The sequence below is a fragment of the Rhamphochromis sp. 'chilingali' genome, assembly GCF_963969265.1.
Source record: "Rhamphochromis sp. 'chilingali' genome assembly, chromosome: 7".
NCBI classification, from domain to species: domain Eukaryota; kingdom Metazoa; phylum Chordata; class Actinopteri; order Cichliformes; family Cichlidae; genus Rhamphochromis; species Rhamphochromis sp. 'chilingali'.
In genome coordinates, this window is record NC_137934.1 from 33949786 (window position 1) to 33973238 (window position 23453).

At 40.4% G+C, this 23453-nt stretch overlaps 2 protein-coding genes across 4 annotated transcripts; one reads left to right on the top strand and one right to left on the bottom strand.

Annotated features, from left to right (window-relative positions):
* Window positions 1-214: 214 nt before the first annotated feature.
* Window positions 215-15762, top strand: LOC308399406 (G-protein-signaling modulator 2-like). Of its 2 annotated transcripts, XM_080886665.1 has the most exons (16): window positions 215-471; window positions 560-601; window positions 6818-7039; window positions 7417-7552; window positions 7918-8057; window positions 8921-9044; window positions 9167-9282; window positions 9754-9909; window positions 10491-10599; window positions 10772-10937; window positions 11159-11256; window positions 11621-11806; window positions 12933-13092; window positions 13620-13805; window positions 13890-14005; window positions 14654-15762. In XM_080886665.1, the coding sequence occupies exons 1-16, from the start codon at window positions 464-466 to the stop codon at window positions 14819-14821; spliced, it is 2133 nt and encodes a 710-aa protein (XP_080742791.1). In that variant the 5' UTR covers window positions 215-463; the 3' UTR covers window positions 14822-15762. The 2 variants fall into 2 exon arrangements, with proteins under 2 accessions (XP_080742791.1, XP_080742792.1); XM_080886666.1 differs by lacking the exon at window positions 560-601.
* A 16-nt stretch (window positions 15763-15778) lies between these two features.
* Window positions 15779-23365, bottom strand: mcoln3b (mucolipin TRP cation channel 3b). 2 transcript variants are annotated; one of them, XM_080886668.1, is made up of 14 exons: window positions 23118-23365; window positions 22368-22591; window positions 22081-22248; window positions 21593-21746; window positions 20281-20347; window positions 20077-20173; window positions 19625-19724; window positions 19413-19525; window positions 17557-17706; window positions 17343-17444; window positions 16879-17001; window positions 16548-16754; window positions 16214-16344; window positions 15779-16061 (listed from the first exon to the last, which is right to left on the bottom strand). In XM_080886668.1, exons 2-14 carry the CDS (start codon window positions 22587-22589, stop codon window positions 16016-16018), a joined length of 1680 nt encoding a protein of 559 aa, XP_080742794.1. In that variant the 5' UTR covers window positions 22590-22591; window positions 23118-23365; the 3' UTR covers window positions 15779-16015. The 2 variants fall into 2 exon arrangements, with proteins under 2 accessions (XP_080742794.1, XP_080742793.1); XM_080886667.1 differs by having other exon boundaries at window positions 22368-22607.
* Between the last annotated feature and the right edge of the window lie 88 nt (window positions 23366-23453).

The following is a 23453-nucleotide window of genomic DNA, read 5'->3' on the forward strand; positions in this document are numbered from 1 at the left end:
TCCCACTTAGTCAAAGTGATTTAAACAAACTGCTACACTTTGCCACCCTACTTTTAAATATTTTTACCGGACTACACAAGACATCTGCCGTAATTTGCTTGTTTTGAAAATGAGTCGCAAAGAATAGCGCCGTGCGGCAGGGGGCGGGAGAGACCTTCAAAGCTAGGCACGCTGTATTAATTGAGGCTATTCGCTAGTACGCGAATAGCCTCAACTGGTTTATTAACAATCCCTGACTTCCAACGACGGATAGTTGACAGTGGAGGTTTACAACCGCCCTTCTGCAAACGTCACCTCAAGAACTTTTTAACGACGTGATTGGTCAGGTTACAGCACCATTGCCAAATATTTCCCATGACACTTGAAGGCAGCAACCGTGGAATCCTAATTGGAGTCAGATTTTGAGCTCGAGGAGTGGCTTCGACTTGTGCTTCCCGAGACACCAGAGTCATCTTCCTCCCAGATGGACGAGTGAGTAGTAACGCTACTGTAAACAACCCGGTGGAAAACAAAACAAACACTTTGGAAGATTTTTGACTTGACTATTTTCTTTACCGAGCTGGAGCCATGTTTGTGGTGTATTCGCGGACTTCACTTTGAGGTAGGTGAAAGAAACATCTGGGAAGTTTTGGTGTCGTTTGGTCATGGTGGTTAATTTCTAGAAACAGTCGTTTACACATATAAGGTAGCTTTAGTCTCTGTGAGACCTTCATACGTTTGGACTGTCACAATAGCTTCTATAACAAGTGACACCGTCTGCCGTTCAGTCAGACAGGGGGCATGTGAGGGCTTGCTCAGGTTTAACTGACTCATTTCCAGCTTTCTAATACAGAATTTCCTAAACATGACCAAGGCTGTGTCATGAGTTTAGGGAAGAAATGTAGCGTGAGCCAGTACACGGACCAAACAAATGGTAGCTTTAGGTGTTAAATCGTAGCACAAAAAAAACCCCCAACAACAACAAAAATAAGTTTTGTTTTTTAAGTAGTGTATTGCTACAGCTTTGGCTACATGGTGAAACCCACTCAACTAGTTTAACATAAACAGTAATTACAGGGCAGGCAGCAGTTATGATGTTGAAGCTCAGTTTGCTATTTAAATAGGCTGCGACCCATTTTCCCATGTAGGGCTGGGTTTAAGTCTCTAATGATGGTTTCTGGTGAGCTTTCTTCAGGGGAAAAAGAAAGAAAGAAGCTGTTAGCACTTCAGAGAGCATCACTTAATTGGAGAGAGATTGGCTGGGCGTATTTCTATGGAAATTATTTTTGGATGTCACTTTGAGCTCTCTTTTTTTTCTTTTTTCTTTTTCTTTTTTAATGCATGGGTGAGTAAGAGGCTTCCAAAGAGCAGCGGTGGGGTGGTGCTTTCGTTTGTAGTTGTCCACACTTTCTTTGCAAAATGCAGCAAAATTAGGAGGATTTGTTGTGTCAGCTTTTTTTGTATTATGGGAAATTAAAAGCAGTGGGCTGGGGGTTTTTTTTTCTTCTTTTTTTAAGGATGTTTTAAAAAATATTTATCACTGGATCTTCAGCAGAGAGCTGTGGTTAAAGGCTATGGAGCTGCTGCAGGACTGCACATTGCTCTTATAATTCTTCAGAATTATAAAAATTCATATTTAAAGCAGCGTTTGACAAATGAGATCTAGATTTAGGCCAAACTGGGTGGAAAGTGAAAGAAAACTGGACTTATTTGGCTGCTCATTGTGATCAGTTTTGGTTTTACTGTGCCGCACTTCCTCCTGATTGTCATTTACTGTAATGGAACATTGCACATGTATAGTGCTTGATCTTGAATGTTTTCCAGTCAGCTGATTTTTTTTTTTCTTCATTCTACTCTCAAGAAAATCTGATGGCTTTTTTTTCACCCCCTCTTCTTTTAAGCTTTAAAAAGTAAAATCTCAGTTTGACAGGTATTGCTAAAAGTGCGACGCAGAACCGACTTTTAAGTTTGCTCTCGATTGTTGGCAGACGTCATGGTCCCTGCATCGGAAACGACTTTCCCTTTGGGATCCGTGTGCACTGCAACACTGTCAAAACTTTAGAGCGCATGATGATGCTTTCACCCAAAAAAAGAGGGGGAAAAAGGAAAATGGTGCAGTCAGCTGGAGTGCCTTCTCTGAAAACAGTTCAGTCAGTGAATGAGGTCATAGGATAAATGGATCCATTCAGGCCAACAGGGAGGCAAACAAGCCTAGTACAGCTCAGTATGTGCAAAATAGGTCAAAAATCAAGAAAAAGAGCATCAACGGCAGCATGATCAGAAAGACAGGAGGTGTGAAACTAGTAGTTGGATTTCGAGTTTCTGTTTGGACACGGTCTTGGGAACTGGGCATGAGGAACATGAGCACTTTCTCATTGTTTTGAATGTGAAGGGATTTTTCTTGGCATACGATTGACACTGAGTAGGTGAACATCATTTTGAATGCAGTAGCGTGCCCATTGCATTGTGTGCACTGTTCATGACAAATCCCCAGTCATTTTTTAAGCATGAAAATCAAAGAGCATGCCACAGAGCAGTGGTACCCAATGCAAGCTCTTCCCCTTCGAGACAGTGTCTGTGTATTCTGTTTATTTACCACATATTGCAACTTGAGGAGAGATCGCTATTGCTTTGAACAAGTACGTGAACTGACAGCTTCCACAGAACTCCTGGCAGCATGTGCAGCTATGAAAATAATTAAATTATAAAGCTCTGCTGATTCAATTGTCTCCCCATCTGTGTCTCGTCAAACACCCTTGATTGATTGTGTTAGTTTTTGCTTGTGAGTTGGTTTTTGTTTTTTTCTTTACATGTGTGCATGACAGTGAGTGTTTTCTCTTGCACCTCAGCTCTGGTTTCCAGATAAGAGGTGGGACAGAGATGGTGCGACAGCTGAACCCATGCATAGCAGCATGCGGGCGTTCTCCATGAATCTGTTGCATGTATATTTCGTGTCAGTTAGTTCCCAGATTTTTCTTCAAAACAAAAAAAGCTTGGCTCACCTTGAGCCGAGGAGTTGACAGGAATACATAATGTGGTTCAGTCTCTGGCTCCTTATAGGACTGCTTGGCTGACTGTCATGTTTGGCAGCTTTGCTCTGCAATGTGCATACGACAGAGAGCATTTACTCCATGTGCGCCTCAGGTAGGCTTGTGTTTGCGTTTACTTAAACTGTGCCATGCTTTTGTGCCGTTCTCTCTGAATATAAAATCAGAGAGATTAGAAGAACACGACTGAAGAGTAATGGAATAATCCACATTATTTGGCGTGGAGTGATAAGAGCTGAAAATCTGAATGCTGACACGCGTAAGAGCTTCCATACTGAATGGCACAATTACCTCAATTTGAAGTTACAGCTAATTAAATGCTTTACTTTTTTTCCACAATAGTAGTAACAATAATAATACTACTACTAATAATAATTAAGGAAAGAATCACTCACATTTGTATTTATCATTAGTTTATCTGCTAAGTTTGTGTCTGTGTCAGTAACATGAGACCTGATTGGCTAGCTGATGACAGATTCTGGATGGCCCACAGGAGGTCCTCCTGAGCCACGGTGTAAATATTTCATGGCAGGACCGAAATAGTTGTGAGAAAATGAACCTGATTACAAAGCTGTGCTGTCATGTTGTTGACTCTGACTCTCATGTTTAGCTCTGCATGTAACTGATATAGTATATGACATATATTTTGGGAAACGGCGTAGGGTAGAGACATAATTGAGCTGCATGCACAAGCCCAGTCAAACCGGTTTGCTACTGGCATATTTTCCTTTGAATGAATTCCATTCTGTGTGTTCGGCAACAGCTAGCATGCAGGTAAATAAGACAACCTGATAATGGAGATTTTCTTTTACTTTGAAGTCATAGCCATAGATGAGAAGTAGCAGGATAATAATTTATATATTATTATTCCTACATAAGTAACTCATAGCTAATTAGGAGAATTTTACTAATGCATTTTCTTGTCTAATACATTTCTACGTGCACCAACGTTCACCTCTTTGTATAACAATTGACCTGGCGTTTGGTCAGCTGAGGTGGTGGCTTTAAAGTCACATGGCTTGCTCTAGTGGTCGTGGACAAGGATGAGGAAATGTCCACCCCAGGGGTCACTTTGGTCCAGCCTTCTTAATTCAGACAAGTGGATTTCTTCGGATCCGCAACAGCTGAGATACGAGAAGCTTTGGTTAAGGGATTGTGAAGGGGTGTGAATTTATTTTTGGCTTTCTGTACCTAATACATCTCTATGTTGTCCACTGTGGGATTTGCCAAAAGAAATCACAGAGAGTCATTCTAATAAAAGATGTGTCTTATTAAAATGAACACTATTGTCCAGGTAAAACATTTTTATATGTTAATAGTAGAATGTGTGTACATCCAGACTGCATGCTGCAGAATGATTATTTCATGCGGAGTCAAGCAAATAGCCTTAGGGTTCACTAGAGCCACTTAAAGTGACTATAATTACCTCGCAGGTCTGGCCTAATTGGAAGTGACACATACCATCAGGTGGATTAGATGTGCAGGTTACCAATGGCTAAGTGAGAAATATAACAATCATTTGAACATGCCAGCCTCGCGGACTGCTCTAACTTAAATCATATCAGCTCTGTAACAGCCTGCTGTTAATCCGTCTTCACCTAAACAAAAGGTCTCCCAGCCTTTCACCTGGCCATCGAGGTCGACGTGAACGCTGAGAGGATTAAGTCCTTTGTTTTGCTGCTACGAGTTAGCGGGGCGCACGCAGGGAAGGCGGCCTATCCGTGGGGGTTTTCTTTATTTCTTTGAAATTGAGACACCGTAGCTGTGTGCGTTATGTGTATGCACGCGAAGGTAGAGAAGATAAAGGGTGCAGTGCTGAACGAGCTGGGTTTGCTCCTGAGAGTCATTGAGAAGCTTGAAATGTCTGTCGTGTCAACTTGTCTCGAGTGCATCAGAAGGGGAAGAGGCGACAGGTATGTGAGCCAGGGTATTGGATTGTCACTTGTCTTTGACCGGGAGCAACAAAATGTCCAGTTACATGTCAGAAAGCATGTTAATATACAGGAAACACTGTGGTACTCTGAGGTCCTACATTGTACACATACGTCTCAACAGCTTACAGTTAGTGTTTTTGTGGAATTTAAAGTCTTCAACATATTGTAAACAATAAAGACATCCTTTTTTTTTTTTTAATGCATTAGTGCTTTAGTAAGAAAAGGTTTAGTTTATTTACATTACTTTTAACCTTTTGAAAGAACATCTCTGCTCTCTAGCTGAGATTAAATACTTCTATTCTTGTAACCAAAGTGTGCTCAAGTAGCCATGGAACATTCAGAAGAGGAAATCTCTAAGTTTAGAAAGTAAATGCAGCACATCACAGATGAAGATATATTAGTTTGTTTGTTTATTTATTTATTTTAATGAATCCTATGAAACCACATTTAGCCATTCATAAATTACTTGTTAATTCCTGAATGGAGCAACCTAACAAACCAAATAGTATTGCAGACAACACAGCAGAATGTGGTTTCATTTCCTCAGAGGGCTGAGGGGGTTGAGGGGGCGGGGGATAACTGGTATGGTCTCTTTGGGGGATGGGGTCACAAGCGTGCAAGGGTAATTATAAACCTGTGATTGTTCTGATTAAAAAGAAATGCCTGCATGTGTGTGCTTTTCCTGTGGCAGACACACAAATTTTAACCCAGTTCATGAAAGTAAACCGCTTTGTTTTAATGCAGAGCAATATTGCTGTTCCTCCAAATTTAGTATCAATCAACAAGTCAAGTCATGTTAATGCTGTAGTTGTGAAACTGTTGCAGCCGTGCATGACTGGATTTGTTTTACAAATTTATTGTGCATTTGCTCATGACAGATTTTTTTTTTCCCCTCTCGGTTTTGTTTCATTGACAGTTTTGAAGCTGAAAAAAGTAAAAGATGATTGAGAGTGCAAAAATGTTAGACCTTATTAGTTTAGCTAATGTCATGGTTAAATGTAAAGTACACGTTGTCATTTCAGGGTAAATGTGGCAGTTTAGGAGTTGGACAGGAAATGCTTGGTCCTATTTTGGAATTATAGTTGTTGGGTCTGGTTTCACAGACTGGAGGGTTTTTTTTGTTTTGTTTTGTTTTTCCTGCTTCTCATTTGGAGTTTCTCTTTCTTGTGTTGTGTGGTCATTCGACTGTTAAAAAGGGATCTCCACAGTGAGCCAGTGAGATGAGTTCATGTGTTAGTTGAGTGATCTAACCTCCAGGTTATTTGGCCCCGTTTCAAAACACAGATCTCTCCGCGGTGGCACTTTAGCTTATTTCTTTGTAGTAAAGGACATTCGTGCAATTTAAAAAGTGGTTGTTTCAGATTTTGCTTGAACAATTTGTCAATTTGTTGTTAAGTCACTTCAGAAAGGTTTTTGCTAAATGTGATCTGTTGAATAATTCAAACAACCAAAATGGAATTTTTGCCATCTTTTTTTTTTTTCCCCTCGCTGGCAGCAGATTCTCTTAAATGATAATTTTCTGCTCTTTTACATCATTTTTGAGTAGATGAATATTTTTTTCTAATATGCTAGGAAATTGATTTGTTAATCAAAACCTAGTCAAGAGTAATCCGTTTTACCGGTAGTAATTTGGAAGAAAAAAAAATCAGTACCGTACATTTGAATGGATGAGTGTGTCCACACTTATGTTCGGGACTGTGGACGTGACAGAGTATTGAGTTGTAGTTTTGTGGCTCAGCATGAGTAAGGGGGAAGGGGAGAATTATAACTGGTTTGTCATCCTTCTGATTTAGTAAGGTATTTCAGCCTTGTGATTAAACACACTGTGATTTCTCGCCTGGTCCCGCCTCCCTGCAGGATGGAGTCATCATGTCTGGACCTGGCTCTGGAAGGTGAGCGGCTCTGTAAGACCGGGGACTACCGAGCGGGTGTGTCCTTCTTTGAGTCTGCCATCCAGGTTGGAACAGAGGACCTCCAGATCCTCAGTGCCATCTACAGCCAGCTGGGAAATGCCTACTTTCACCTTCAAGAGTATAATAAAGCTCTGGAATACCATCGGCATGACCTCACACTCACCAGGTGAACATTTTTAAAATATGGTTGTTAAACAAATCAACCTAATCTCTTCATTTTTAAGTCTTTTGAGTTGATTGTACAACTGTTTTGACCTTGGTCAGCCTACACACACACACGCGCACACACGTATAGTCTAACAATACATTCAGGATTAAGTGCTACAACTTTTTTTTTTTTTTTTAAATCACTATATCTCCCCTCCTTGATTAAACTGCTAAACTAGACTCCAGTGTATTACTGCTTGCAGCTGCAAATTACTTTCTTGCCTCTTGTGTTTTCTATCTAATACACATAAGGAATACACTGATATTCCAATCTAATTATTTCCTAATGCTTATTTTTTTTTATTTATTTATTTTAAATCTTCATTACAATCCCAGAACAATTGGAGATGAAGTTGGAGAGGCCAAAGCCAGTGGTAACCTTGGAAACACATTAAAGCTTTTAGGACGGTATGATGAAGCAGTGGTTTGCTGCCAAAGACATTTGGAAATCACGAGAGCCATATATGATAAGGTGGGTAATGTTTTATTTATTATTTCAACACAGGCGGAGCATCCCCCAGCTGTTTTTTATTTCAGCAACATAAGATTAAATTATTTTCACTGTTTTGTCATTTAGTCTGTGACTAAATTGCTCATATACTGTGATTACCATAAATGGATCCAAATTTGTTACAACTGTACCACGTAACGTGCTGTGGAGCCACAGAACACTTCGCGCACACGTGACGACTGCATTGACTCGGTGTACCAGCATCTAGAATAGTTCTGCAGGCTGCATGCAAGCACCAAAGTCTGGTGTCTGTGTATTTTAAGTATGTAATTACAGCGCCGGTCACTCTGGTTTCCGTCTGTGAAAATCTGTTGTGCGTGTTGTAGGTCGGGCAGGCTCGAGCGCTGTATAATTTCGGAAACGTTTACCACGCCAAGGGCAAGAGCATCTGCTGGAGCGGAGCAGAGCCAGGAGAGTTTTCAGAGGAGGCAAGGATAGCCCTGAGGAAAGCTGCGCAGTACTACGAGTGAGTTGGCATCACTGTTTACCTCTAAGCATTGATTTTGCTTTGTTTACTGCAAAGGTCCCAATGAGATATGACTAAGACGCTGAACTGTGCCACGGTTGGAAGTTGCTTAAAAAATGAGCTTGCCAGAATGGATTAGATATAGAGCTTAAGACAGCTCTGAGGTGCTAGGGTGGTGTATGGTTTTTTGTAATAAAGTTGTTTAATAATCATTTCCATTGCCTCACATTTCACTGACTAACATCAATGTCTTTGCATCAGTGGCAGGCGATATTTATATAACTGAACAGTTTGGAGTGGCATTGAAACTGTTGTGTCCCATGCAGCTCTAATCAAAATTGTCATTTTTGATTGTTTGCTATTATTTCATTATGCAATGACCACCATGCACATGTAGACAAAGACGATTTGTAGAAAAAATGGTATGTAATCTTCCACTGATCCATTCAAATGATTTAAAAAAAAAAAAAAAAAAAAAAAAAAACACACACACACAAAAAATAAACTGTTGCTAAAGTTACTTAAGTTGTTGGGTGGTTGTGCTATCAAGATGTAGGTCATAAGATGGTCCATCAAGAGTTTTTTTTTTTTTGTTTGTTTTTTTTTTGTTTTTTTTTAAAGTAGCAGACAAGCTCCGATTGGCATTAAACCCAAGTCGAAGCAAATCTTCGTCTGGCTGTCCAGTGGCCGGCGCAGACTGATCAGTTTCTTGTTGACGACTAGAAAAACAAAAGGAAAAGTGTCTTTTTGTCAAATCTCAGTCAGTCATCACAGAATCACCCAGGAAACCTAAGACAACAGCCATGTGTTTCTGCCACAGTTTTCAATTATAAGTGAGCATTTTCTTGTTATTGTGAACAAAGAGCAAACCTGCACCTGGTGACGGAGCTAGGCGATCGAGCGGCCCAGGGTCGTACCTACGGGAACCTTGGAAACACTTACTATCTGCTAGGAGACTTTGAAAACGCAGTAGCTGCACATGAAAAGGTAGGTGCCGAAGTACTCACAACGCTCTTTGATGCTTGTTTAGGAGCTTGGCCAGTATTGTTATGATGCTTAACTCATTCTTTAATAAGATAAGAGTAACATGCACCCTTTTTATTCGATAGCGCCTTCTCATTGCTAAGGAGTTTGGGGATAGGTCTGCTGAGAGGAGGGCCCACTGCAACCTTGGCAATGCACACATATTCCTCAAACAGTTTGACGTGGCGGCCGGTCATTACAAGTGAGGCTCATCATCTTTCTCACTTCATTTGTGGCATGACAGAAAAAAAAGAATGCTGAAAGCGCACTTTTTACTTTTAGGGCTTCTCTTTGTTCTCCTCTTTGTACCATAAATGCTACATTAAAACCTTTTACACATGAACAGACAGCTATAAATGAGTTAGGTTTAAACTGATTCTTGTTCTCTAAGTGATTTACACTGGAGGATGAGTTCATCCCAGCAGCTTAGGAGGAGTTTTTTTGGCTGCACTTCCTCTCTAGTTTTTATGAGCAGCATAGTATTTTTTAATGACTTACTTACAGGAACACTGTCAAATGTTGTAACTTGTCAGTCTGTCATTCCAGCACTTCCTTGACATGGATGTCCTTGGAAAATGAGAACAAAGAGAACAGAAAAGAGCAGATAACAATCATTGTCCTGCACCCGCCCTAGACATTCTTTGACCTTCCTCCTCTTCTCTTTCACCCTCAGGAGGACTTTGCAGCTGGCCAGGGTTTTGAAGGACAGGGCTGTGGAGGCTCAGGCCTGTTACAGTCTGGGAAACACCTACACGCTACTGCAGGACTATGAGAGAGCTATCGATTACCACCTCAAACATCTGGTCATTGCTCAGGATCTTAGCGACCGGTATACCACTGAAAGCCTTTTGTTGTTGTCAGCTTTGCTGCCAAACTGTCCTCAGAAGTGTAATCAGATTGTGCACTTAACATGTGGGTGGCCGCTGTGGTGTTAAAACAAACATCCAAAAGGAAAAAAGTCCCAAGGAGCAGCATTTACAGTCATTTCATGTTGTAATTGGTTAAGTGTTTATAGATGAGCTTTATATAAAGGCTCTGCAGAATATTTGGGAACAATGGTTATTTTATAATGTGCAAATGTTGTGTTGTTTTTTTTTGTTCTTTTTTTTGAGGGGGGTTGATTTTCTTTTTAGCCTTGTAAAAAGATGTAAAAGGGTTTAAAATAGGCGGTGCTGAGTAAATCTTGTAGAATGTTTTTTGGGGTTTTTTTTTAAACTAGCTGTCATTAATATGTATAGATTTTAGCAAATTGTGCGTGGAAATGTTAAATACCCACTATTGTTGTGAAATACACATGAGCTAATTTTAGTCTCAGCTGTTGTAATTGCAGTGTGTGATAATTTGATGTATGACTACCCGTTATTGCATAATTTCACATGAAGTTACTCAGACTGTTCTGTCTTGCTGCAGCGTCGGTGAAGGAAGAGCTTACTGGAGTCTAGGAAATGCCCACACAGCCCTGGGGAATCATGAGCAAGCCATGCAGTTTGCTGAGAAACATCTAGAAATTGCCAAAGAGGTGACTGTTTACAGTTTTCCTGCTCTTTTAGGAGTTTTATCGGGCCACACCTCCATCTGCTGGTTGAGTAGGGAACAACAGGAAATAATTGCATATGTATTTGTAAAGCCAGATGTAGAAATAGAAATATATCGTATGCTCACAGTAAACTGTAATGTTGTCATTGGTGCAGACCGGAGATAAAAGTAGCGAGGCCACCGCCAGGATGAACTTGTCAGACCTACGGTTGGCTGTAGGCCTCAAGTCCAACCCAAACTTTCATCCCTTCCTCTTCGGCAACACCAATGCAAATAGCTCTGCTCTGACAGGATGCTACCAGGGTTACCCCAGCATACCAGGTAAATCTGGACTTTGTTAACCAGTTCATTTTTACACTTCTGCATGTGTGTAAATGTGCATGAACAAGAGTCGAGTCCTCTTTAACACCAAACCCATGCTGCTAAGATTTAGAAATCCATTTGCTTGTGTCCTGTAGCTTTATGCTGTGATGCTTCACTGAATCATTGTTTTTCCAGAAATGTGGCCACACTGGCTAATTTTTTTTTAATTTTTGTTTCAGGGACCAAGTATGCATCCTTGAACAGAAGTAAAGAAGAGAACTTGGATTACAGTCCAATTTCCCCCAAAAGTCAAAGGGGAGATTTGCCAGCACACCCGGTACGTAAAACTAACTGTGCTCAGTCTTATTTCAAAACTGGCCATAACAAATGAAATGGTCCAAACTCCTGAGCTTTAAATTAGGCTAGCCAAATTTTTAGTTTTATTAGTTTTACTATATTCACTATTTTTAGGAGACAAAGTGGAACAGAGTAACAAAAAACAGCTGTTCTGACAATGAAAACACATTAAATACAAAAAAAAAAGAGTTAATTTTACATGAAAAATGGTCTGCAAAGAATGGTACTTTCTGCTCTGTTCACCCAGCCTGTGCTAGGTAAAAAAAAAAAAAAAAAAAAAAAGACTGATCTTGTAATTCTGTCAGTAAGAAAGTCGTATGTTCTGTGTGTTTTTATATATACAGGACTGGGGGGAAGATGCGTTCTCTGGGTCTTCAAAAAACAACTCAGTCAAGGCTTCCAGTAAGCTTTTCCCCTTCCCCTGGACAAAAAGCAAAAGGCAGAAGGATGACAAATCCTCTCTGGAAGACCAGCACAAAACCTGCACCAAGGACACGGAGCCTGAGCTGGAAGCACCAGTGCCTCAGAAGGTATGTGTAAGTTAAAGCAGGCAGAAAGACGTAACCCACTCAAAACATTTTTGGAATCCTCGCTGAGCTTCTGGTCAGTGATGATTCAGCCTAAAAGTTCAAAGTGAGCATGTAGCCTGTGACACAACCTCACGCAGATGCCTTCCCACAAAAGTGTTAATGCTGTGGGAGGAAGTTTCTGTGTAGCAGCATGGAGTCATAGTTTCTGTCTTATGTTCATTGTTGTTTTTCTTCCTACTGCTTCCAAGTACTTAAAGGGAAACGGTTTGTCTGTACAATACAGAGTCTGTTAAAATACAGGCCGTTTCAGATTTAAGTGAATTTGTAGCAAAATGTAACACTTGTAGTAATAAACTGTAAACTAGTGAATCTAAGCTTTTGTCCTCTGTGCCTGCAGCTGTCTTGGAGTATGTTGATATCATAAGACAAGAAAAATTGCTACACAAAAAAGGGGCTTTCTTTGTAAAAATCATCCACTCTGCTGCTAGTACAATTATCCCAAGTTGTGATTGGTCAGATGCTGCTAGCAGCACTCTGGGAAACCCTGGGCTAAGTTGCTGAGTTCATAACCAGTTATATGTAACTGCTTATCCTGATTCAAAGATATCCTATGTATGTTGAACTCTCTTTGTAGTACAGGACCCTCACCAGATGAAATTAGATGTGCCACCTCAGAGAATCTGTTGTATATTCAACTGCATCGCAGTTGGTGTAACAAACTGTGTGCACCAGATGAAGAAAGGCTGTGTTAACAAAGGGAGCCGAAAACCACTCAGGATACTTATCTTATTGTATTCATAGCTGTTTATAGTATATTGATGCATAAGTATCAGTAAACATCTACTCCACTCTCTGCCAGAGTGTAAAGGTTCATCTCTTGTCACACTTGCCTTTTAGTCAGTTTTGCCTCTAAAATGTTGGAAAATAGAGAAAGTGTTCATCAAAATTTCCCAGAACACAAATGGCATCTTTATTAAAATGATTTAATTTTCTGTCAAAGGTCAAATTAACTAATTGTTTTAGCTTTACTGTTTTGTTTGTTTGAGTACCTCCGTTATCTGCAGCGTTTTCTGTTGTTATTAAACCTGCTTCATTATTTATTTATAGATTTTTAATGTTTTTGTAGCCAGAAACACGGGACACTATCGGCGAGGACAGCTTTTTCGACGTCCTTTCTCGTTTCCAGGGCAACAGAATGGACGAGCAAAGGTGTACCCTGGATGGCAACAGCCATCTCCCTGCCCATCCCTCTCCCTCCTCCGTCCCACCTGTAGCTGAAAAGAAATGTGAGTCAGTCTTGTGTCCTTACTGATGTTCACGCCATATCTAAAAAGGTGCCAGGTAATATACGAGTGAACTACAGAGAAGGCACTCCCAGTGTTGGCGTATTGTGGTGTGAATGTCACAGAATTATCCTTTTACATGTTGAATGTTGCTTTTCCTCATGGCAGAGATGACCTTAAGTGATTCTCCACCCAAAAAGCTATATTTGTGGTTTTATCCTTCAGTGAGCACAGTGGCGTTTATGAGCCTTTTTGTTATCATTGCACTCATCTGTAACGGCCATGAGTCCCAGCTTATCACACCCGACAGTCTCTATGAAGGGCAAATTCTTTTCAGCCAGCTTTCAAACCTCCGAGGAATATTTGAAGCGGCACACTTCATTTGGGTGGAGGATTGCTTTAAGATACTGCCCTCTTTTGACGTGTACAAAGTCAAGAGTAAATGTTGGGTTGAGTAGCTAATTGCCCAACTAACAGTTAACTCACTTCCATTGGTTACTCACACACATAATAATTATGTCTGTTTGTAGCTGTTTCAGAGCGCGAACGACTATACCAGGATCCTGGTCATTTCCTGGAGCTGCTGGCCAGCTCCCAAGCCCGCCGTCTGGACGACCAACGGGTCAGCATGACCCCTTTTCCTGGCTTACGTGTCAACACCTCCAACCAGCCTTGTACACCCTCCACCTCCAACACAGATCAAGTCCAGTCACAAGGTAAAGAATGCAAGGAAAAGCCCACTTTTATCCTTTCATTACTCCCCATAATATCACGTAAAGGGTTTCTGGTTTTCTTCCTAGTCCCAGTCCCCACTGCAAATACTACTCGCACACCCTCCCTGTACGGTCGTCTCGAGGCCAGTTCTGAGCAGCCCGAGGGGGATGATGTCTTCTTCGACATGTTAGTCAAATGCCAGGTAAAGAAAATTCATTGCATCACGTCCTGCCTTGTACATGCCCTTAAAGTTTTCCATGTGATAACACTTAGATTCTGGGTCTATGAATTTAGGTCCCAGGAAGTAGCTTTGATAATTTGAACATGGTTGGATAATTCAGGATTATTTATACTAAACAAGAGACTGCTGTACACCGTCTTCTCATGCTGACTGTGCTCCAGGTTAAACAAGGCATTGCCATTTCATTGAAAGTGCAGGGCAGTCCTTCTTAATTGGCACCATATTACCCAGTTCATTCCACGAAATATCCAAGACAAAAAGGGACTCATGTATGTACTTTTCAACCAAGTTGGGTATTTGAAAAGTGAGTTAATGTCTAGGTGTGATAGGCAGTGTAATGCAGTCAAGTGAGAATTTTCATGGGCTATGGCGTGGCAGGCCTCCCAGCCAAAACAATCTACTGGACCTCAGAATAGAAAATATTAGGCCACTCATTTCTAATTTTTATCAGTTTCCATGCTGCACCACTACCCTGGAAATGAGTTTCCTCACTTACCAGTTTCTGCTTTATGCCTAATAAAGTATAATCAGGGGTTAATCAATTCTGATACGTGCAAAGCATCACTAAACACTTCAGTTGGTATAATTTAACTCTCGATTGTGTTTTAGGGTTCCAGACTGAATGACCAGAGGTGTGCTGCTCCACCACCTACAACTAAAGCATCGACTGTTCCTGATGAGGATTTTTTCAGTCTCATCCTGCGTTCCCAATCCAACAGGATGGAGGAGCAACGGGTTCCACCTCCCTCTGGAGTAAACCAGTCCAAACTAGGCTGACGCTGACCAGCGGGTTTTTTTTTTTTTTCATATTAAATGAAGTAACAAGCTCTGGCGTTTTGCTTTTGGGTTTGTTTGTTTTTTTTGGTTTTTTTTTTTTTACATTTAAGGAGAGTTTGTAACCTGTAGGAATTCCTGCCTTTTTGGACTGCCCTGACTGATTTCCTGTGCGATCAGGAAGAATACAAAGCAATCCTGCGAGGAAGTCAAGCTCTCAAAACTGGCATCGTGACTTAAAAATCATGTGAAATTTATGATTACAAGACTTGGGAATTTATTTTATTGAAAGGTCACAACTTTTTTTCTTTTTTCTTTTTTTTTAAATATTGGTGATGTCACTGGTTGGCTGCTTATATAAGAGACCTCTCTACCAGTGATGTCTGTTTACTCTGGAAGTTTGCATAAAGTCACTCCTGCAAACAGATGGTTGTAGTGGTCACTGGTGGCTGGATTATGTATTCCAAAATCATAAGCCAAAAAGAAAATAATGGATTTTGGCTTCGGTTTCAAGGCTTCAAGTTGGATGGCATATTCGATGAAAGGAAGATGCATTAAAGCAGCGTGGAGTGTGTGTGGTCTGTTTACAACTTCATTAAATGCAAGAATGGAACATCTTTGTTTGAATTGATCTCTGACCTCTCCAGCAGTAATTTGTCAAAGGAGCTCAACTCTTCTCTTGGTAAATAATCCACTGCTACAGCACCGTGGAGCCATATACAATATCTGCTTGCGGATATTGCTTTTAAAGACACAAAAGACTTAATTATTTTACTGTGCTGACAGATGTATGGGTTGTCTTATTACCGTGAAATGAAATGGGATTTTTTTTTTTTTTTGAATTGTAACAAGATTTTACAGAGGATTAACTAATGTGAAGGGTAAAATGCTACAATATTAGCTTTTATACTAATACCTTCTCCTGATGATGGGGAAATAAAATCATTTAATACACATTTCAACTTATTCATTGAACCTTGATTTATTACCTAGAATTTGCAACTTCCAGTATGACGTGCTTGATTTAAAAACAACATTTTCATACAGTGTTCATATGAAACTAGGAGAAGTGCATCACAGTGCTTCACTTCTAACCAGATGGGTTCAGTCAGGTTAAAAAAATCCCTGTAGCTGACTATAACAGGATAAAGTGCACATTAATTATAATTTTTAATGCGTTTCCACAATGAAATCATGTCACGCCTCTGAAGTCAGCCTCTCTTGAGTTCGATACTTCCTGCATCTGAAAGGAAGGTGGGGGGAGAGTCTCTGTTACAAAAATATGACCAATTTTCACTTGCACCTCAAGTTTAATTACCAACAGACATCTCTAGTAAGCGGTGCAATATCAACTAAAGAGCAAAGAAGTGCTGTAGAGCAGAAGTCTAGATTTACCTGTTGTTGAAGCAGTTTAGGAAACAGCTATTGTTCTTGTCAAGTCTGTATGCCCCAGAGTTTGGCAGGTCTTTACATTCTGACAAGAATCTCTGCAGCTCTGATGTTGGGGTTCCACTCTGCTGCTGTTGCTAAATGATGCAAGTCGGAGAGTGACAGTAGATACAGAGTGCATGCTTGTTAAGCGTTTCAGACACCATTTCAACTATTAAGGCTTTCTCAGAAACCTTTTGTTAGACCTGCGCTTAAAACTTTCTTCTGCAGCATTCAAAGCAGAATGTGCATTTAAAAAACACAAAAACCAATGACAGAGTTAGTAGAAAGGTAGCAATACCTTGATGGTGTCATAGGTGTCAGTGATGAGTGTGATGAAAAGGCTGAGGATCATGTAGATAAAGAGTGACACGAAGGTGTAGAGGTAGACCCTGCTGAACATCCACACCAGGCTGTTCTTCTGCTGCATGTTCTTAAAAGTGGGAAACATGTCGTCTCCATTGATCAGCGAGAACAGACACTCTGACACAGTGTTCAACGTCCGGAACTGCAAAGACATTTACAGAGCACCACGTTAATTTTTTTTCCCCACTGCATTGATTTTAAAAAAGTTAATTTGGCCTCAGTAAAGTAAAGCAGGCCTTTTTTGTGTTAAGTACAATGCTTGTTACCTTCTCATGATACGGGCCTAGGACAATCCAGCCACAAAAACAGTAACTCAGGTAAATGATTCCCGCGCAGCAGATGAAACGAATAACATTTGGGAAAGCTGCCCGGAGTGTCAGGATGAGGATCTGGAAATGAACACATGGTAATGCATCTAAAAAACACATGTGCAAAAGTGTGTGAATCATTCTCTCTTCGAGAATATCTTCAGGTTTACTGGGTCTAGTTTTCCCACAACTGGCCATTCAGAGACCTTAAAGTATTCTGAGGTCCTATTAAGCTTTAGTCTTTCACACACTGCCGTTATGCACAAAGACAATAAGAAAAGCTGCATCTTCTTTTCAGACCTATGAACAAATATTTCTAATTATTTAACCCTTTCTAATGAATAAAAAAGGATTTTATACATGTTTAATCATGTCTAGAGATCTATTAAAACAAAAAATCTACTACTGTGTGACAGATTTACATTATACTTCTTGAAGTATCCCATATAACGGATCACCCCCATCCAGACAAACATGGTGCCTGTGCCAAGGAAGATGCTGCACACATCATAGCTGGTGAGCACCTGGAAGGAAAAAAAACATGAATGATGAACTCAAAAAAATACTTGTAGTATCAAACAGAAAATAATAACGGCTAGCACAATTGAAATGACGAACTTACTAAAATGTTATTACCTTTGTTTGGATCGCTATCTTGAGAAGGGAACCAATGATAGTCAGTGTGTCGCTGACGATAATAAGGATATACCAGCTGTTCACAAACTCTAACTTGTCAGACCACGACAGCTCTTTGCTGAAGTGTTTCCTGCAGTAACGGCTGTACTCCTGTTTAAAAGAAGAAACGTGGGTTGTAATTTGAATCACTAAAGAGAATTAATCACTACAGGTTTTTGTTTGTGATCTAAACGCAAGCACGTAAAAAACTAATAACCAGAATAATGAAGATCAGATGATATTAGAACTGGATATTATTAGTTCTGAGAATGAGATATTATGATAACATATGTAGGGAGAATTTGAAGGAAATGAACAGGTGACACAGAAAGGTGGACACAATGTTCCCTTTGATTCGTAGTTTTGGTACTGAAGAGTGGTGAGAAAAGTGTTTATGCAGGACATTATCAAGTCAAAGTTGAGCTGAACTTCGGCCATAAGAAAATTTCATCTTCATCTTTATCATTTTCTTCAAGTCAAGCTCAGCTGTAATCCCAGCAATTCAGCTGATCTCAGTTCCAGCCCACATCAACTGATATAGCACATTTCTACAAATCCAACTGGCTATGAAATACAGAGACTGCTTGTTACAGTCAGTTGGATTAAGTGGAATTTCTGGTACAGTGGGGGTAGTGCGTTCACAGTCTAGGGATGTCCTGGCTACCTGCAGAGAGCTCTGTTATCGATGGAGGTACAGAGTATGTGGTACAACTGGTCTGTGAGCTGCTTTTGCCTGTGCTGTTGTTGGTCCGTCAGTCAGCCGTGGAAAAGAGCAAATTTTCCGCGACCTGAAGTGTTAGAACAATGAAAAGTGGCCACTGCGTGATAAACGCATGTACCATCTGCTTAAAGCACAGGTGGGATTTTGGCGGAGTGCATGCACGATGGGTGAAAACCCCTCTCTGCTCCATGTCTGAACAGAAATGTGCATGCAGACAGACACATTTGCGGGGACTGTAAATTCTGCTTTAACCTGTACACAGCTCGTGTGCATGTGCAACCTGCTTTGCACCCACCTCTTATATCCTACCTCCCCCCTTTTCATCTTGCATCTGACTTAATGTCGTATCCATTTTCCCTGATGACTGCTCTGCTCTGTTCTGGAGCTTTCTTTCCACTGCTCTCCTTGTCTCTGTCTTTCTGTGTCTGCTCACTGGAGGGTGGAGAGGTTGCAGAATACAGCTAGCTACTAGCTAGATACTCATTTTCCTGCCACAATAGTCATAAAGCTATATAAAAAAAAACTAAAAAGAAATACTTTTTAAGTATAGACAAGTGTTACTCATCTAACCCAAAGTAAAAACTGACAACGGCAAGCTCTTATCTGCCGTTATACTACAGAATAATTGTTTTTTTAGTAAAAGCTGCACTAGGCTGAAAAAAAAAATCCTGCAGTTGTCCCCTCTCTGTCCTAAGCCCCTCCTACCAGCTGAGCTCAGGCAGAAGCAAATACTTTGTATGAGCTAAGATAAGTCTGATTTGACTTCAGCAAGGATTAAAATCCCACTCACCCAGACACAAGTCCTCTGCTTAACCCACCCAACTGCTTAAGCTGCCACATCCAACTTCCTCTATAGACTTTCAGGACCCTAATCTGCTCTCTGATTGGCCAATATTACTCCCACTTCACTTCACTAGATCCCTTCACTTGAATTACAATATCTTTTTTTTCCAATGATGCCAAAAACATGTTGCCGAGCCTAGTCAGATGTAGAATCAGCTGTGAGCGTTCTCTTGCACTTGTGTACACAAAAATGTATCAGACAATCACAGCCTGTTTTAGGTCTGAGCAAAAGCAACCGCTTTGTTTTACTCACGAGCTGCAGCTGAATCCCAGTGATCACCGAGCGCGTGCACAGGGCGAAGGAGATGATGCACATTATAATGATGAGGCAGTCAAACAGCACAGTCAGGTATATGCTTCTACCATCTGAAAGAGGACAGGAATTCAAAATTTTCATCAAAATTAAAAAAAGAAAATCTCCAACCAGATGATTTGTACAAACTAGAATCTGCTCATCTAACTTACATGCTCCAGTTACTTTCCATTGCCTGCATTCATTGATGTCTACTTCGTTTTCCAAATCAACCTTTATCTGGCCACTGTGAGCTTGGTTGTTGAAAGTGATCTGTTAACCAAACAGTCGTATTTGGAGAAGAGGAAAGAGTAAGCACTCCAGTCTTAAAGCCACACTTGATAGCCAAGCATTTATCTGCCTGGCCTCAAAGATAACATTCATTATATAAACAGCAACTGCTGTGTAACTAAACTGCTCTAATTTGTTTACCCGAATGAACTTCAGAAATAAAGACTCTCTATACTTTGTTTAGGTACAGAGTCACAAGTAGTAACTGTCACGGTGAAGGGTTAGCGTTAGTGATACAACACATCAGATACATCGTATAACTGCTAGTAAGAGTCAAAGTCTGACGTGATCCACTCATGCTCACGGAGCCACGAAGACAAGTCAAATGACATACGATAAGAGTGAAGTCGTAGCAATCTGGCAGCTCTCGATGTCTCACTGTCTGCAAATTTATTGCCTTGAGAACAAATGTAATCTTGACAGATATTAACCTGGAAGACAGAGCAGGCACATGAGCTGACAGGAGGATTTAAATGCATATACAGCAACAACAGCGAGGGAACAAAGTCAAAGAAAACATCGAATGTTTTTTCCGTACCTTATGAAATCCAATTTAAAATGTGGAAGCGCTTCGTGTACTGGCTGGGGATAAACTCTGAGGCACTCTAGTAGAGACAGGCCACAACACAGACAGAAATTAACAAAATAAACCCATTAGACCTAATTGGATTTTTTTATTTTTATATCTGATTCCATTGTCTATAAATTAAACAAAGTCAAATGTGTTTTCCTTTTTATGCTGTTCAAAGCTTCCACTGTTTATTTCTCAAAACCACCTTCATGACTTTGTGTCCTGGAGCTTTTCCAGCGGTGCTGAAGGAGTTACCAAAAGTGCTGAGCACTTGTTGGCTGCCTTTCCTTCACTTCACGGTCCAACTCATTCCAATCCCAAACATCAGTTAGGTTTGGATTTCAGTGAAGGCCAAAGGTATTGATGCAGCCCTCAATCATGGCGCCAATCGGTCAAACACTCATTACAGAGCCTGGAGGCATGCTTTTGCTGACTGAAAACAACTGATGTTTCCACTATACACTGTACTGGGGAAATACTTCAGGAGGCTGAGGTAGTCAAAGTGTTACCTTGAAAACAAAATAAGCCACCAGCAGCTCCTTGATAAATTATCCTCCATACATTTTACCTGACCTAATGCCCATTTACTGTGCTTCTTGGACAGATAACATCTCCTGTTATTAGTCTTTCTCAGAGGTTTCTTTGGAGCAATTTGCAATTTGTGCAGGCTTCATCAACTAATCTGAGGTGCTGTTAAGTGATGAGATTACTTTAAAGGTGCAGTGTGTAAAATCTCACCACTAGATGTCAGTAGACTGCAGATTACAGTCAACTGAATTCTGTGTTCTTACTACTTCCAATTCCAGTGCATAATCCATGCTACAGTGGCAGCTGTAGGATAAGTGACTCTGGCTGCCATTCCTCTGTAGTGAGTGTAGTCGTTTAGTCCACTGTTTATCTTAGCTGTCAATATGTGTCAGTTATATATTTACTCTGGAAGAGGCTTTAGTTAGTTAGTTTTCTATAAGGCAAACCCAAACATCACCACGTGACTACTTCATGAAGCTGGTTAGGTTAAAATGAAGGCACTGTTGTGCAAAGTTTATCATTTTTGCTAACAGTGTCAACATCATTCTTTGTAGTTTCAGCACCTTATTTTTTCTACACTTTAGATAATTAGATATATAAATAGATATAATTTTATATTATTACAAATTGCAAAAATCTTTGAGTCCTTGTTTGAGTCACAGTGTCCAATCTTTCAGTTGGCTTATGTGTAAATCAGTGTATTTTAGCAATACTGTTATGAGTCTTTCCTGTAAATATTAATCATGCTTACCAGTGTCCACATGAGCATCAATTTCAAAGGTCTCATTTGAAGGGTAGATGGTCCCGTTCCTGTAGAACTCCTGACACAGTAACAGCGGGGTGTAGACACTGTGCTTTTCCTCATATTCATGATTGCTTAATGTGATGTTGTGCAGAAGCCGATACTGAAAATGAACAGTAGAAAAAGGTAGTTGACATTTTGCTAACATTTTACCACAGGAGGTTTATGTAACCGCCATGTTATTTAAAAACACATTTACTATATGAGCCATAATCAACACAACTAAAATACTGGTTCATGCGACATGACCAAAGTCCAATCCCATGACACGCTTAGCCTGTAAGACGCTTGGACATACGAGGATACAGAATTGTAAAATTCCAGCAATAATTAACAATAACTAAGGCACATGTAAAGCTGTGTTTTCAAACAACCAAAGTAAACCCATTTCACAGCTTCTTAGTTTATTTTCTTATTTATAGATAAGTTTTAGTCACCTGTTGAATGACGTACTCAATGTGATCATAAACATCCGCCTGTCTGTAAAGAGCATACGGAGCTATGCCTCCGTCCACATAGTCTTTCAAGAAGAGGTGCTTGAACGTCATCAGATTTTCATCCTTGAAAGTGACAACCATCTGGTTGCTTAGCCCAAATAAAACCAGCTGCAGTAGGGAAAAATTATAATATAAATCTTATAAATTATAAGTCTTATAAGGACAGTAGATCACAATAAAATGAACTGATCATAATTGTTTGGATCATGTTTGAGAATACCGTGTACCTGGATGGTAATAATGGCGATTTTGATGATCTGCAGTATGAGTTTCCATGGTTTACGTCCACGAGCGTGGTATTTCTCGCAGGGGTTCATGAAGTAATACTTGATCTTCCTCCTGAGGCGCTCCACTTTTGCCACGTCTTGCAGACACTGGTGGTGCTGGTCCTCCCAAGAAGAGGGGTCATTGGTCTCACGCACATCATACAAGTCACCGGACTCCTCCATATCTAGAGTTATTGACATCTGGGTGATATGCATGCAAGCTCCTTTATGAGTGTGTTTGTGTATAGTTTAGAGTTCATTTTATACTTCAGATACATGATGAATATTTTTAATGTGCTATACGGGATTAAATGCAGATTGTAACATTTTTGTCCAGCCTAGTGCTATTCATGAAAACTTAAAAGAATTAAAACACAGGCTGGGAAATAAATACTAGTCTTGATTTTTGTTTTGTTGATCCTTAAGAATGAAGAACAAACCAACATACTTGCCACAAGCTGAATGCATAGCTCTAGCTTTCACGTGATTAATGACTAGCTAACAGCTGACTGGGAAGGAAGGAAGAAAGGAAGGCAGTGACTTCTAGCTTACTTGTACTGCTGAATAATACAGACAGCTCAGGTTTACAGTCACGGTCGCCTTCCAGCATTGCGGGAACATGTAAGCTATTCATTACTCCTCGTGAAGGAGTGAACTCATACCCCGTAGATCCGGGAAAACAGTACATAACGTACATTAACAGATACTTACCGATATCCCGAAACAGGTTAATCAACTTGTAATTGCATCCCAACGCTGCGGATCCAACGACGCGCACTCGGTGTCAAAATTAATATATTCCTCTCAATTAAAAATCATAATTAAAACTGTTGCTTTGATTAGACAATCGCGAGTGACCTCACTGACTTCGACTGAACTTCTAAAGCACCAGACTTGTCTTTCCGGTAAACTCCTTTAACTATGTAAAATACCCAGGTAACTTTTAACCACTTCGCGAAGCCTCGTTGAGCTGGAATGTGATTAGCTCGTGCGAATGCCAGTCAATGTTCTCCCGCCCGCTCTCTTGTAACCATTGGCAACCCAGCG